Source organism: Purpureocillium takamizusanense, chromosome 2 (assembly GCF_022605165.1).
Source record: "Purpureocillium takamizusanense chromosome 2, complete sequence".
Taxonomy (NCBI): domain Eukaryota; kingdom Fungi; phylum Ascomycota; class Sordariomycetes; order Hypocreales; family Ophiocordycipitaceae; genus Purpureocillium; species Purpureocillium takamizusanense.
The window spans coordinates 5490966-5506085 of record NC_063069.1 but is presented as its reverse complement, the minus strand read 5'-3'; the positions used below and the strand labels follow the sequence as shown (position 1 = coordinate 5506085).

Sequence of the window (15120 nt, the reverse complement as noted above, 5' to 3'; positions counted from 1 at the left end):
AACCTGCGGCACGGTCGTGTCTTGCTCGGGCAATTGATGCATGGACAGAGGGCGCGCCGAGCCGTCTCAATCCCGGCCAGGGTGGACCAGGTCTCGTGCTGGGATGAGTTAACAACCTCAAGCCCCGCTTACCAGTCCCTTCCAAGATTCACCGCACGAGCCTTGATACATGGTTCCATGCTCCAACAACGAGGTTCAACTATAGCTGATGTATTGATCCTCACACAGGATGCATCATGATAATAAAATGACAAAGGAGCTTTCATTTCCGACTAGAACGCTACCTAGGCGAGGTTCTATACTCTTGAAGCCGCTCAGCCCTGCGCGATGAGAAGATAGAACAAATTGAACAGTTGCCAAGCATGTGCTCACCGCCGGCTACATATATCAATACATTGATGTTCTTTCCATGGCAGTGGCATAGAAGCTCTATCCAAATGTCACTACCACGTATTCAATTAAAGTTAATTGTACTAGCTCACGGCTTTACTACCACGAGAGACTACGTACTCTGGGCACTGTGTAAGTTTAAATGCATAACTCCATCACTTGGCGTTCCGTAACCCGAGAGACGCTCTCGCGTTGACATGTCCTCGCTAAGCTCCACATCCTCTGTAAGACCTGGCCATTTCGCATGATCTCGCTCTATTAGAGTTAGAAGAATCGTGAGACTGTGTAGCTCGTGGCTTCGCAGCCATTATCGATTGATATGTAAGAAGACGACGTATTAATAGGCTTCATGCTCTTCAGTATTCTGAAGCTCAGTATGAATCGTTCACCAGAGTACAAGAGCTTAAAGCACAGATTCAACATTTCTATCAGCAATAACTTAGCACCCATTCATCAACATGCGGGACTTTCTGAACATCAGTCTTTTGTTTACGTTCTAGGTCTCGTTGGCGCTGATCTAGTCAAGACCGTTCCGGTATGATATGGTTGATAAGGCTTGGAAACATGGCACTGCTGATCAGTAGATGGATTTAAGTGTCCCGACACGGACGCCGTCAGCGCCGCAGTGAATGTCCGTGAGGGATAGTGTCAAGATGTTCTTAAGCTATTAGCTAACAGAGTTGCTTTAGGGCTACGACGTTGACGCCAACTATCACTTTCCGGCTACGAACCGCACCATATGCCACAAGGAAAAGAATGTGAGCAAGAGAGCTCCTATTATATGTTCGCAGACTAACGTGGGCACCACACGAGTCTTCTGTGTTGTCCTGCCGGCGATGGACGGACTATATCTTCTCCGTAAGTCTCTTGCGTCGATCCGTGCTCGGGGGACCCTTCTGGGTACAAAGAGTAGGCGAGGACCCTAACATGTCGCAGGAGACGAAGCAGATCAAATGGAAGTGCGGAGCGTATGGAGGGGTAAGCATGCGTTCGAACAAGATGCCGCCACGCTCGAGGAAAAAAGCGTATACTAAAGTCTACGACGTATTGTAGTGTACCAAGTGTACCCGTGGGGACATGTTTCTCAAGAGTCTACCTCCACCTTATGTGAGTTATTGTGCGTGCAAAGATGCAAGCGGATCTAATCCAAAAGAAACACAGGTCGACTTTGAGTGTCTTATAAACGAGCCGGAGAATAACGTTCCGGACACAGGGAGCCATCTGGATTCCAACAACGGCGAATATAGCTCCAACACCAATGAGCATTCCAAGCACGCAGTCAAGATCCGTCCTCTCTCTATTGACTGGGACAGATTCGACAAGATAGTGCGCGACTATCTTGTTTCGCATGCCTGGATTAGCGAAAACGATGTGGAGGAATTGTTCAAGATTCTGAGGGCGAAATTCGGGTACCCGGACCATACTATCTTGGCAAGGATCTTCGAAACTCAGGGCAAACGGAGACTCTCCGAACAAGGACACCTTGAGCTCGAAGGAGGGAAATGGAGACCGGCGTGATGATTACTATTCTCAGCCTGTATCCCAAATAGAGCTCTATAAGCAAGGACTCCTACACAAGGGGTCTCGCGAAAGGCTCTATCGTATTCGCTACATAGGGGCAGCCGTATTGAGCCCGCAATGGGTTTGACTGCCTCTAACGCGAACAAGATATAGTGACACACAATCGAGCCTGGTTTCCTTACGTGCCTATTCTGGTGCCTGTCCCCCAATAAAGTACGTACATAAAATAATGAACTGTCATTAGAGCAATCACTATAGATTTTTAGTTTCTGAAGTGGCAGTCTTTACTCCGTTTAAAAGTCTTAGTGCGATGTTCTCTTCAGAATCAACCGGCTTCAGACTAATGATCTGAGATGTGTGGCGCAAAAAAGTAGTGACGAACCTGTCCTGGGGCATTCTGGATCATCCAGCATTCGAACCCCGCGTGCACAATCTCAGCCTCTCACCGAAGCTATTCCGTGCGTCGTAATGCGGCGTCAGCGCGATATCTGCCAATTCAGCTTGCAGACCTCGAGCTGAACATTTGGTGGCGTTCTCAGCTGAGCACACTCACCTCCCAAAATAGTGGGGTGATAGAAACAAGGTCGCTGAAAGGCTGGGTAGATTAGAGAGGTACGGAGGAGTGGAAAGTAAGTTAATATTTAACTCGGTCCTGTCTCAACGATGCACGAGCGGGCTTGTCCAGTCCCTCATGAGCAATCCTTTCATCGAGACACAATGCCTCCCAAAGCCGTGACAAAAGGGGCCGCTATGAGCAGCAGCAGCAGGATCCCCCTCCATTTAATTCGGCACGGTTGCGCCCTGGTCGCTTTTGGGCTGCTCTTCGGCTTCGTCGTGCCGCTGACGCCGTATCCGCGGTTGGGCCTCACAGCGCACATCCAGTTCTGCGTGGAGGGAACCATGGTCCTCGCTGCAGGACTACTTCTCCAATCCGACCCGTTTGCGAGCACGCGGAGCGCATCCGCCAAGCCCGTTCCTCTGGCGCACAAACTGGGACCATGGCAGTCACGCATCATATACTTCGGCCTCTCGCTGATTTGGGTCACGCTGCTGTCGGAGGCGGCGAATGCTTGGTGGGGCACACAGTGGGTGCTCACGCAAGCCCATGCTGCCGCGGGCTTGAAAGGCGATGGGCCTGCGGCACAGTGGATGGAATTGGTGGTTGAATACTGCCACAAGCCGCCCGCGGTGCTGCTTGCCACGGTTGTAAGCCAAACATCTATCGTCGCGGCAACGACACGGAAGCTCATGTTTTTCTCCTAGTTTCCAACAATTCTTTACGCCCTCTTCCAGGAGCCGTAGGGACAGCCGGGCTTTCTGTCTGGTCGGAACCGGGGCACGGCGAAGCGGGAGTCCCTCAACGGAGAGAGTTCGGAGCTAGGTTATGTGGAGCCGTTGCGCCCACCGACAGACAGGGCGCCGACGTCGTGATCATCTAGGCAGATGAGTCAGGACGAGGAGGCAAGGCAGGACGCTTGCTTGTTCTTTGTCTTTTTTGGTGGCTTGTGAATTCGGTTCGATGGCGAGCATTGGCACGAGCCGCAGCAAGGGCTCAAACATTCCCGCGCCTACATGCAAGCCAACATGGCTGAAGCTCACTTCAATTTGAGCCCCTCGCGGGTCTTGGGCGCCATGAACCACCCAAGACTGAATGGGCTCTTCCTAACGATGTAGAGTTTGCTTATATACGGAAAGTGGTTGTATTTGGCAATGGCTCATCAGCTGCATCGTCGGCCCAAGGGTGCTTCTCACACCTGTACGAACGGGACCAGCTGCTGCTTGGCGCGGCTGAGAAACTGACGTGTGCGCGGCAAGAGAGCGCTCGGTAGTCCTTGAAAGAAGACCCGATGCCGCCAATAAACCCAACCTTTCTCCTGCGATTGAATGCTGGGGAGCTGGTTGGTCCCATGACATGCGGGGCGCAAATAAGCGGTAGAAACGAGCATGTCTCTTCACAGTGTTCGCGCAGGATGGGTCTTCAGTTTCTTGACGTGAATCGTTTACAGTTTGCCATTTGACCCCAATTCGTCCTTAGTGCTTACAACTACACCAGCCAGCTTCAGCTGCCACTCTTACTAAACATTCCAGGGCAAGAAACCTGTGCATCTCGCCACCAAACATGCAGCACTCTTGATCACCTGTCAATCGTTCGATGCAAATTCTTATGCCCATCGAATCGTCAAATGTATGGGCAAGCCAACCGCCACGAGAGTCGCCGATATGCGCAAGTTTCACAACAAGTCAAAGCTGGGCTGCAAGCAGTGCAAGACGCGGCGCATTAAATGCGATGAGGCGCGACCGCTTTGTCGCAAATGTGCGCATGCAAGCCTTGAATGCTCATTTCTGCTAGACGATGTGGCAAAGCGTGCAGACACCCAGACTCATATCACGCCAACCAGCGAGAAGAATTGCGACGAAGTGCAAGCGGCATGCGCCAAGGGCCAGCACACTGCCTTGAGTTCATTGTCGGTCTCGACCAGGCCGGTGAATTCCCAGCCCCTCGCAACACTTGATATGCTCGACGAGCGCTTTAGTGCGTTGCACATTCGGTTGTGGCGTCATTTTGAGCACGACTTCTATCAACATCAGAAAGAATTGTACCCAGGCCTCGATGAGTTGGTCGCGCTATTCCTCGACACATCCTTGACGACGCCGTACCTCTTGGACGGGCTGCTGGCATATGCGGCGGTACATAAAAGCACAGTCTACGAATTTCATCAAAGCAGCTATCTTTTGGAAGCAAAAAGGCTACAAACTCGAGCCCTTGCACTGTACAACAGTGAACGCCCCGTCTTGTCTGATGAGACATGCCTACCAATGTTTCTCTTCTCGTCTCTGTTAAGTCATCACACGATGTTTGAGGTCCGTCTAGAAGGACAAGAAGACTTGCGTTTGGCAGTGGATGCCATAACGCAATCTATTCCAATCCAGCGTGGGCTTCACGCCATAGCTCGGGCGGCGTGGCCGATGTTCACAGAGCAGACGCAACAAACGTTCATCCGCAGCTGTCAGAGGGAGACAGCCCTCGTTGAGGGCGCTCCGCGTCCGACGGAGGAGTGTGATGCCCTTCTTGCTCACCTGGAGCGAGCTAGTTTCGGACCCTTATACAAACACATGTGCTGCAGTGCCGTAACAGACCTACAGAAACGGTTCAATGCTCTTTCGATGGGCGATACCCATTCATCATGGGCCGCCATCCAGGATTGGCTAGTTGCCGTACCTGCCGGGTATGTCGAGCTCCTCAAATCCTTCCAACCAGAGGCGCTTGTTATTCTTGCATACTTTGCCGTTCTTCTGCACTATGGCGCAGAGCATTGGTTTATTGGAGACCTGGGGGTGCGATTGATAAGTCTCATCAGTGAGAATTTGGGCCCGCATTGGAGAGAATGGCTCGAATGGCCGATCCGAGCTACGATGGATCGGCCGAACCCTTATAGAGGCAAAGATTAGGCTCTGCATACACTACCTTAAACTCGCATATATCTGGACAATTTGATGACAGCCCCATAGCGCCAATTGAACATGCCACTACTCAGGACGAGCATTCTTGATGTCTGTCTTTAGATCCTTGATGTCTTCTATCCACTTGTTCGCCTCTTCAACATCAAGCTGCACGTAAATCTTCACAATCTTGCTTCCGTCTTCGTTGAAGTCCAGGAACCACACAAAATTCCGACTGGCGGTCTCGCCGCTGTTGAATTTGATCAGAATTTCGCTTCGTGCCGCCGCTCGCCGGTTTTGCGTGTCGACAATAAGGTCGTACATGACGTGGTCTTCAAAGCTATAGTGCTCCATGCCGTTGAACTCTGCCGCGTATTCCTCGTTTGACATTGAGAAGTCCGATGGTGCGCCTCTCGCTTTAAGAAATGCGGGCGGTCCAATGTATCGACGGCAATCATCGGTGACATGAGCAGTCAAAGCGTCCATGGACTTTGTTTCGCTGGCGTTGACGTAGCTTTGCAAGAATCCCCGTGTGGTAGCTTCGATCGCCTGGGCTAGAGACGACATGATGAAGGAGGGCTGTACGCGTGAACGATGGATGATTGAGTATGGTTCCTTCGGCTGGTCTGATTGCCATCTGAAAGAAATTTACCGGTGGCATGTTCTCTCGTATTTATATCTGAGCCGCCTGCCCTACAAGCCCTTCCCTAGGGTGAGTGTCACGTATGCGCTTGTCTGGGTGTATTCCGTCGGGCACGATTCATTGGTAAACGATAAACGGCGGACTGGCGGCCGGGGTAAGCGCCAAACCGCGAACGATAAACGATAAACGACAAACGACAACCGATGAGCGACGAGAAGTGCATAGCCGAAGCACCAAAGAGGAATTTAGACTACGTACTAGACTCGGAAGGATTCGACACTCCAAGGGAGGTTCGACTGATCTGTGGTCCCGTGAGAAGGCGGTGCCAACGCGCGTCGCTCAGCGCGCTCAGCGGACCCGGGGCCACCGGCAAAGCGATGCCACAAATCGAAGCACAGCGTCGGAGAACAAGGGAGCTAGCGACAGTAAGCACAGCCCCGTCCGAACAAGGAACCGGTATTTCAGAAGCAAGTCGCTATACAGCGGGTTTCAAAAAGTTCAGTCGTATATCCAAGGATTATCAACGTCAGCTCTAGTGATGAGCGACCTGGGGTCAGCGGACCGACGTCTGCAATGCTGTCGCAGCACCCAGCCACGGTGGACCCCGGCAGCATCGATCTCGCAACGCCCTCAATTTCCACACCGTTCAGCGGGCCCCGAGGCGACGTGCTCTATGCGCCGGGCTGTTCGAACGTCGGAAACGATGTCCCAACCCAAAGCCTCGACAACATTCCCAGAGGCGCCTGTTCGGTGGCGAACCAAACAGCCCCTATGGGAGACACAGCACCCACCCATCAGCGACCGGGACAGCGAGGCGGTGAGGAGCTTCAGCCCTCAACCTTGCGCGCTGTCAGTGTAGGCTGAGCTACGACTGCTTATACTGCGCAGAGGGAGAAAACGTACGACGCATTTCATTGCAAAGCTTCAACAGCTCCTGTAGGTCTTGCCACCCGATGTTATCCTCTTTATGCCTGCCCTACGGACAGTTAGCGATATGTACTTGGGACTCGCATTTGTCGACCAAGGTGCGTACAAAAGCATGTCTGTACATGGCGCGGTGAAGGGTTGTGTTGCTCGTGATGTATTTATCGGCAAGGCGACACACGCGGCGGAAGACAAGGACTTCCTCCGGCGGGAGCATCTCTAGAATCCGATCGAGGATTTCGGGAGGTAGGGAAGCAAATAGGGGCATGCTAAACGGAACCGCTTGCCTGTCCCAACATGCTGTCTAATGCAAAAGAGTACTTCGTAGATGAGATTTCAGCACCCTCAAGCCAGGGAGAAGCAACACAGCTGTGCGTAAAGAGGGGCAGGACTGAGGAACGTGGGTATTTCCGGGTCCAGATTTAACGTTGCTGCCCGTCAGACAGCGCATTGCACTGGGTCCACCACTATCACGTTTATAAGCCGACTGGAGGCGCATCGCCTACGGCGGCCTGACGCGGCCGAATGCTGACATGACGAGCCGCCACGACGCCGCCCTCGACAGAGGCACGTCTATGCAAGCCAATTAACTGACGCCATGAACGCGGCTGGTAACAGTAGCAGAGGTGCAGGACGAGTCGTCACCCGGTTCAGTGCTGAAGGAAAGAGAAAACAAGATGACAGGCGTCGAGCACAAAGCAGATTGAATGGGGATGCGCATGTTGCATTTGCTCTAAACAGCCTGAAGAGTGCGACAAGCCGCTCAAGGCCCACTATACTAAGGTTTTGTCGCCAAGGCATATGTATTGCAGTCACTTTGCACCCCATGAGGCAATGGTATAGTCAAGAATCTCCGTCCGATTTCAGTTCCGCTATTACTACATTAGGATGTTTTCTGTTTAGCACACGAGGGCAACGTTTCCGTTCCTCTCAGCATTGGCCATCGTTCATGTGGCATCAGTATTCCCTTCTAGTCAGGTTCATCTCTGACGACGTCTTCGACGACGCGTCAACGGCTCCTCGGGTCCCACTCCGGGCCTCCCCTCCCGCAATTGACCTGTGCTCCGCGCTATCACTATCATCCTCCAGTCTTTTCTGTCGCTGTACCACGATTTCGGTGGTCATCATAACGCCATTGCCTGGACCCGAATGCGCGGCGCCTTGGCCTGCTTCACTGCCGTATGCGTACGCCTCCATTCTCGAGTGTGTGCCGTGATTGTCGTTGACGCCCTTGATGGTTCCCATGTGTATGGCAGTCGGGCCGTTCATTCCGGCGGCCCGGTTCGAGCCGGAGTTGTGGTCGCGGCTCTTGGTTACCTCAATCAGTTGATTGAGGATTCTAAACTCCAGTTTCAGCTTGATGCTGTACACAAGCGCCTTGTATGCAGTCTGGTAGAGGTATAAGTTGGCGTATTCAAGGACGAGTATGGGAATGTCCAGGAGAATGGCGACCACGTTGACCATCCACAGATGGTTGCGAACCTCTCGGACGCTGCTTCCATGGAGAGCACCTTGGACCTCGAAGAAGGACGCGCAGGCCTTCAGGTAGACCAACGATATAAAGATTTCCTGTAGTGAGAAGACGGTGACCTGAATCTTTTCGTAAACGCTATAAGGGAATTCGAATATGCCTGCCATAGAGCTGTTGGCACCAAACATGAGGATGATGATCGGAATGTGTAAGACGACAGCGTTGATGACAATCATACCCAGTACCAGCCTCAGATGGAAAGGGTTTCGCAGTATTAGGTGTAGGCGGGAGTAAAGAACGAGGGACTGTCCCGTCACCATCATGACCCATCCTACCGCGACGAGGGATGTGAAGACAACGAAGTAGTTGGGCGATACTATCTGCTTGAGCAGAAAACCGATCGAATGGGGGGCAATTCCATTCGTTGCCGCGAGAAAGCTCCAGAAGTAGAGACTTTTGCGGCTTTTGAAAGTTGTGAAGATGATGACGTTGAGCTCGAGGACGTTGTAGAGAGAAAGGACGACAAGGATGACAATCGGGGTAAAGATCTGGGTCCTCGTCACACAGTCCCCGTGGATGCTCTCCGTGGATTCCATGATGCCGAGTAATGTGATTGACCGCTATTGCCGCGTGTGATTCGATCTGCGTTGCTTGCCGTCGGGTCGGTATGTCTTTATGCTTGGTGCAGCCTGTCAGCTTGTATCCTCGGGGCCCCTTCAGAGGCTAAGATCATACTAAGGAAGAGGGAATATTACCACTCCGTGGCGCTGCAGCAGTTATTACTGCTCGGCTGGAGAAGCGACAAGTCGGCTTGCCCAAGCGACTATAGAATTAATGAAAGCCAGAGGTGTCGGCGACCGCAGTCTGCGTCCATTATAATGGATCGGGGGCTTGCATGGCAGGTCAGGGGGTCTGACTCGTGTGTGAGCGATGAATCCGCCGCCGAGCACATAAGCTCGATTCTCCAAGTGGCTTTCAGCAAGGCGTTGGTAGTCTTGACGGCCCCTGGGACCCAGAAACCGGGTACTCATCAATCTGTAGCGGGCAATAGGACGCGACTGATCAAATGTCGACTTGTAAATTTCAGGGCCTTGTACAATTTCGCGACACCGAACACGATTCCGCTCGCTGCGCTCCAAGTCCGAAGTCTGGACCAAAGATACGTGTGTTGGGACCGTGTCCAAGGCTGTCTGGCCATGACTACAGCCTCACTTGACACCCATGACGAGGAACCCCAGACGGAGCTAGGGCTTTTCTTGCGGGACCTAGATCTACGCCTTTGGGTGGATCACTATGAGGTATGGGTAGCGCGGTATTGCTCGACGAATTTTCCGCGACGGGCGGTATGTTCCGTGGACTGAATCCCAGGTCCTCTACCAGGTCCGCGCTCCTTGAAGAAGCTCCTTCATCGAGGTGTTTCACGCTAATGCTCCCATCTCAACTAAGCAACACTCTTCTCATCCCGCCAAGCCCCAGCACAGGCATTGCGAAGCAAAGTTGACGGGACAGAACAGGACTTGTGGGGTTGTGGGGGAAACTGTCGGTCAAGTCATGTCCTGACCGGGAACGGGATCCAGTCCGCGTCCAACCGAGAGATTCGACGATGGGGCAGCTTTTTTCCCCATGTTTTTCTCCAGGAAATACCCATTCTGTGTTGAAACATCTCCACAGCACAGTTGCTTATTGTGCACGTTGGTCCTCCAGCCTATTTGTCGCGCTCTGTATGCATCTGCTTTATTGGTCATGAGCCACGATACGAATAAATTCCACGCCCTTCGTTCCCTTGTGCTCTCGCCTTGAGTTCATCATGCAGGTCGGGAGAGTGGGACCCGAGTCTCGATTTCTGCCCCACTTGAACCCTTCCTTGCATGTGTGATCGCGCGACAGAAACCCGATGATGCTTCTTCCCTACACGTTCGGCCGGATGTTGGGCAGTCGGATTCCGGGCATGCCCCACGACAACGTTGAACACCATAGTCATGCAGCCTGCTATAAAAAGAAGCAACTTATACGAGTTTCATTTGCCCTCGTTGAGATACCACAGGGTTGTATTTTCACGACTGGCGTCGCTTGAGACGGGCACGAAACTCTTGACGTTTTCGATGTGTCATCCAGGATCCCAGCCACGGCCAGGTCCGTCCCGTCGACACGCGCCCACTCGCGTGGAAAAACGTGGGGGTCTCCGCTCCAGTCAACATTGTATGTACGAGGATCATCCAGGGTGCCACTGGCTGCATGCGAACGACTGAGTCGGACAGACCCAGCTGCAGATGCTTGGGGCGCTCTGGGGTGCATTCGCTTCGGACGTGCCGCCTTGAACTGGAGAAGATGGACGGGAACGACGAGCGCTAGCACTTGGGTGGCGTCACGCTCGGACATTGTGGCTGCTGCAGATTGCCTGGCGACGCCCGCGCGAACAGCTGCCCCTGTCAAGCGCAGCAGTTGGTGGCCAGGCTTTACCTTGAAGAACTAGGCTGAGTCTCCTGCGGATGTGGCGCGTGGCAACACCCTGAACGACTTCGGAGACGGAGAACCAAAGCTCGCGCTCCGAGCGTGGTCCAATAAGTCGATGGGATGTCAATAGAAGGATTGCTCTCTGAAAGGGTTTGGCGAGCGGCAATTTACGATCAGGAAGAGATCAAGAAAAGGAGTCTCGTGTTGTACCTCGTACTGGGTATATGCTGGAGAGTGGTATTCACTCCATCCTCACGCCTCGGGCTCGCGACTCCCACTGCGGCTACTAAAAGGCCCTGCCAGGGGCTTTATTTGAAGATACTCAAAGTGCCAGCCACGGCTGCTGGCCGGTGAGCCTGACGTGCAGAAGGAGAGTTTCCGCAGGCAGGAGGTGTCTGCGTCAACGACGACGTGATTCGATCTTCATGTGTCATTATCCCAACTGGCGGAGTGGGTAGGGCTTCACGCCCTTAGCTTTCTTGGAAGTCTTGCGAAAGTTTGTGCCTCGCAGGCATCGTCGCTCCCTGCAAAATGAATGCATATCACGTACTTCGTTCTCAGACTCCATAGCATCCCTCGTAAACAACTGCCACTCACCTCACGAATGCTGCGAGTAGTCCGCAAGGACACCACGCCATCATACGCTCCTGTTATCTTCCAAACACCCAGCTATGAAGCCATTTGTCGCTCTCGTCGCGGCGAGCATCCTGGGCGCGAATTACGGACAGGCCGTCCGTATTGCGCAGGCTTCTCAGGAGAGCTGGGCCGACCTCACTGTGCGCAACCTCAACAAAGCCCTCCGCGCAGAGAACTACAGCGTCGTTCTCGTCGGTCCAACCAAACACTGCACCAAGAGCGGCGCAACCGACAGGAACCCTACTCGCCTCCGGAGAGCCTGCCAGTTCGGCTCGTGCCCGAGCAGGACCCGTGCGAGACACGGCTACAACGAGAGCGACAAGTCTCTCCACTGGCTCAACGCGCACCCCCAGACGTGCATGCGGTACGCCATCGACAAGCTCGGCCCCTGCTACAGGGAATGGCACGGGCGCAGGGCACAGCTCGCCGTCGTCGGGCCCAGCGGCTCTCTCACCGCACCGCTCGAGTACATGTGGGATTCATGGAGCTCGACGGCCTGGGCCGCCGCGTGGGCCGCTCGATGGGGCGGCGTGCCTGCCATCGCCTTTGGGTCGCCGCAGGACAAGCGGTCCTTTGCTTGGAACGCGACGCATACGCTGCCATATACGGATATCTATCCTAAGCTGGCGGCGAAGCTGGTCAAGGCCGTCATCTACTCCGGGAAGCCGTACCTGCCCGAGGGCGTCTTCCTAAACGTCAACTTCCCGCCCACCACGGGCGGATGCGACGACCCGGAAAAGTTCAAGTTCGTTCTCACACGCCGCCCGGTCTACCACGACCTCATGGGTCCACGGATCGATCACTGCGGCCGGGACAGACTGCCTCGCGATTACATCGCCCTTCGGCGAGAGAACAGGTGTTATGTCTCTGTTACCGCCACCGATTCATGGTATATGGAGACACATCGCTATGCGTCAGTGCACAGGACGCTGATCGACAAGCTTGCGGGCTTCTGGCACTGCCTAGAAGAAAATGACGACAGTGATGCAGATGGTCGTTGGAGGGGTCCGAAGGATCAAGACACCTAGCTTAGAATAGGGGCGAATGAGAATCAGTAGCCAGGAGTCTGGGTCATTGTTTTGGTCTGAGAAGCCTTTCATGTTTACAGAGAAGATGAGCCTTCAACAACTAACAGTCGCAACAAACGTGACGGACACGACTCGCGGCCGGGATCCCGGCCTGTAGTTTGTACTTCCTATAGTCAACGAAGCGCAAGCGCCAAAAAAAAAAAGAACCAGGGCTGCCGCGTGCGTTTGTTGTCATTATGCGTGGCCGAGAGCCGATTTGTTGTTTTGGGGCAAGACCATCGACTCGCGCTCCCAAATAAACCACCACAACGTCACTAACCCTGCTCCTGAGAGCCACCATCACGAAAGCAGTCCCTCGTGTCCTCGTCAGCCAATTTCCTGCCCCTGGCGAGTTGTCTCCTGCACAGGGCAACAACATGACCTTCAGCCATGATTGACCCAACCAGACGAAGACCACCAGCCCACAAACGACGACCAACGGTGCGCCCTCTTCATCACAAACTGTCTCCATGGATTCACCCCTCAACCCACACCAACGAGCTGGAAAAATGATAAGGGATCGCGGGAGGGGCAAGCGGGAGCTCGGCAACGGCAACCGGACCCGATCGGCGCCGGATTCCTTGCCCCGATAGCTCACGATTTGCTGCGTCAAAGGGAGAAACGAGACGTTAGTTCAACGGCTGTGGAAACCGCCCCCGTGCCCGTTGACCGCAGTTGGTCTGTGCATCAAAATGAAGCCGTTCGAACACCTCGCCGCAGCGCGCGCGACGCAACCTGTCGCTCGTTATACTTCGATCACTGTTCCGAAAGTACATTGTGCGTTCACGCATGGCGGTGATACGTTCATCGTCATGGATTAAATCAATGGGCAGATGGCGTGGCACGGCTAACGCGATCGTTCAGAGGAGTCGAAGAGACGGATCCTCAACCGGCTTCGGCGTATGATCAGTGATCTCCGCTCTACAAGCATGCCCAACGCAGCCAAGGTCGTTGTTGTCGACGGAAGTCTTCTATACGACTATCGTCTGCCCTGAAAAACTGTTTGACGGACCATTTGACACGATACGTGACTTTCACCATGCACTCGCAAATAATAAGACATCCAAGTTGTTCACACCGAGAACCTGTCTCTCGAGCATACGAACCTTGCCGACCTCTTCACGTTCCATCGCCAGCCTCGTGGGAATCTAGTCTTCACTCATGGTGATTTGAGTAGCCTCAAAATTTTGGTGAACGGGGACGATGTTGTCGACATCATCGACTGTGAAGACGGTGGTTTGCTTCCCTCGTACAGGGAATATACCCGTGCGAAGAGAGTCGCCTATAATGCATTCTAGGACGAAGAGATTGACATATTCCTCGAGCCGATCCCACATGAGCTCGAGATGGACCGTACAAGGCGCAGGTATGTCGGTTTCTAGTCGCATCGTCGCCGGTGCTACCGCGAGTCCACACAGTCATGCCGACCAGCGCCGCCAGTCCCGGTGCGTTTGCGCGTGCGGCCAACGACCGGCTTTATGTCAGTTGCCGAATTACGTCTATGTTCTTCGAGTAACAACATACAAAGTTCTTCGTAAAACAGCTCTCTTTGGCAACGCGGCCACATCAAGGGCCAAACACCACGCCTAAGCCTTACTTGAGCTCGACTCCGGGTTGGGCAGCGGGCCAGGCTTCGAAAAGATGCCGCCAAAGAAGGACAAGATGCTCGACGTGCGAAGAATCATGCACGAGTACAGCGTCAGGCCCGTGACGAGAATCTCCTCTTGCGCCTCCTTGGACAGCCCGCGGGCCCCGTAATAGTCAATGACGCCGACCTTCTTCCTCGCCCAGCAGTTGGACGTGAAGCGCGCGACCGGCACGCCGTCGGCGCCCTTGCAGATAAAGTCCCACGTCTTGAAGTCGGCCTCGCTGCTCCATTGCATGGCCGCCAGATGGCCCTCAGTCTCCGAGTACGCCCGGGAGAGGTGGGTGTATTCCGTGTGCATGCGCCGCAGGGCCTTGAGCTTGCCCTTTTGTCCGCGCACTTCGTAGTCGGCGTTGATGGAGATGGGGTGCAACGTGCCGCTGCCGACGCGTGTACCGGTGGCTGTCTCTGTAAAGATGAGATGCGGCGACGTCAACGTCTTGTAGTCGACGGTATAGACGGAGTCGGCCGACTCGCCACCGGATTTTCTGATGCGGGCCATCATCTTGTGCAGCGTGAAATCGACCTCGAACCGGGTCGCTATGCCGGGCACATTGCCATGCGAGGACTCTTGGACAGCAGACTCCTCGCCCAGTTGCTCGACCTTTTCGTCGATGGGTCTCGCTTGTTCGGCCTTTCCCTCATACGCTGGCGGGGCCGCCTCATCGCGAGTCGCGAATCCTTGCCGTCGTTTGAGAGCTTGTAACGAGATGTTTTCACGGAGGATTTGGAGAATGTGTCTCGCGAAATGGACTTCACATCACCAAGAAGATTTATCGGGCTCCTCGATATGCCATGTGAGCTTCATTATATGGCTATCAATAAGGCTGTTTGCCGGTACTTGCTTCGCCCTCACGACGTCACCGCCCGCCTCGAACACGCTCCAAGGCATGACAACGTAGCGCGCGCCCCCTAGTGTAGGCCAGCT

The 15120-nt window shown here is 54.0% G+C and overlaps 8 protein-coding genes across 10 annotated transcripts; 4 read left to right on the top strand and 4 right to left on the bottom strand.

The window, feature by feature from the left end:
- Positions 1-1317: 1317 nt before the first annotated feature.
- JDV02_003476 (uncharacterized protein) lies at positions 1318-1908 on the top strand (the record flags this gene model as incomplete). The annotated part of the gene is made up of 2 exons (XM_047984607.1): positions 1318-1368; positions 1552-1908. The coding sequence occupies 2 exons, from the start codon at positions 1318-1320 to the stop codon at positions 1906-1908; spliced, it is 408 nt and encodes a 135-aa protein (XP_047840581.1).
- Positions 1909-2601: 693 nt separating this feature from the next.
- Positions 2602-3843, top strand: JDV02_003475 (uncharacterized protein). Its single transcript, XM_047984606.1, has 2 exons — positions 2602-3117; positions 3175-3843. Exons 1-2 carry the CDS (start codon positions 2629-2631, stop codon positions 3211-3213), a joined length of 528 nt encoding a protein of 175 aa, XP_047840580.1. The 5' UTR covers positions 2602-2628; the 3' UTR covers positions 3214-3843.
- An 89-nt stretch (positions 3844-3932) lies between these two features.
- JDV02_003474 (uncharacterized protein) lies at positions 3933-5450 on the top strand. Its single transcript, XM_047984605.1, has one exon. The coding sequence runs from the start codon at positions 4099-4101 to the stop codon at positions 5359-5361; it is 1263 nt and encodes a 420-aa protein (XP_047840579.1). The 5' UTR covers positions 3933-4098; the 3' UTR covers positions 5362-5450.
- JDV02_003473 (uncharacterized protein) lies at positions 5373-6183 on the bottom strand. Its single transcript, XM_047984604.1, has one exon. The coding sequence runs from the start codon at positions 5917-5919 to the stop codon at positions 5440-5442; it is 480 nt and encodes a 159-aa protein (XP_047840578.1). The 5' UTR covers positions 5920-6183; the 3' UTR covers positions 5373-5439.
- Positions 6184-6608: 425 nt separating this feature from the next.
- Positions 6609-7349, bottom strand: JDV02_003472 (uncharacterized protein). Of its 3 annotated transcripts, none has more exons than XM_047984601.1 (3): positions 7029-7349; positions 6899-6971; positions 6609-6834 (listed from the first exon to the last, which is right to left on the bottom strand). In XM_047984601.1, the coding sequence occupies exons 1-3, from the start codon at positions 7185-7187 to the stop codon at positions 6830-6832; spliced, it is 237 nt and encodes a 78-aa protein (XP_047840575.1). In that variant the 5' UTR covers positions 7188-7349; the 3' UTR covers positions 6609-6829. The 3 variants fall into 3 exon arrangements, with proteins under 3 accessions (XP_047840575.1, XP_047840576.1, XP_047840577.1); XM_047984602.1 differs by having other exon boundaries at positions 6609-6764; XM_047984603.1 differs by having other exon boundaries at positions 6609-6971.
- Positions 7350-7876: 527 nt separating this feature from the next.
- On the bottom strand, positions 7877-8986 carry JDV02_003471 (uncharacterized protein; the record flags this gene model as incomplete). The annotated part of the gene is made up of 1 exon (XM_047984600.1): positions 7877-8986. The coding sequence occupies one exon, from the start codon at positions 8984-8986 to the stop codon at positions 7877-7879; it is 1110 nt and encodes a 369-aa protein (XP_047840574.1).
- A 2529-nt stretch (positions 8987-11515) lies between these two features.
- JDV02_003470 (5'-nucleotidase) lies at positions 11516-12508 on the top strand (the record flags this gene model as incomplete). Its single annotated transcript, XM_047984599.1, has 1 exon — positions 11516-12508. One exon carries the CDS (start codon positions 11516-11518, stop codon positions 12506-12508), a length of 993 nt encoding a protein of 330 aa, XP_047840573.1.
- A 1625-nt stretch (positions 12509-14133) lies between these two features.
- JDV02_003469 (uncharacterized protein) lies at positions 14134-14697 on the bottom strand (the record flags this gene model as incomplete). The annotated part of the gene is made up of 1 exon (XM_047984598.1): positions 14134-14697. One exon carries the CDS (start codon positions 14695-14697, stop codon positions 14134-14136), a length of 564 nt encoding a protein of 187 aa, XP_047840572.1.
- Between the last annotated feature and the right edge of the window lie 423 nt (positions 14698-15120).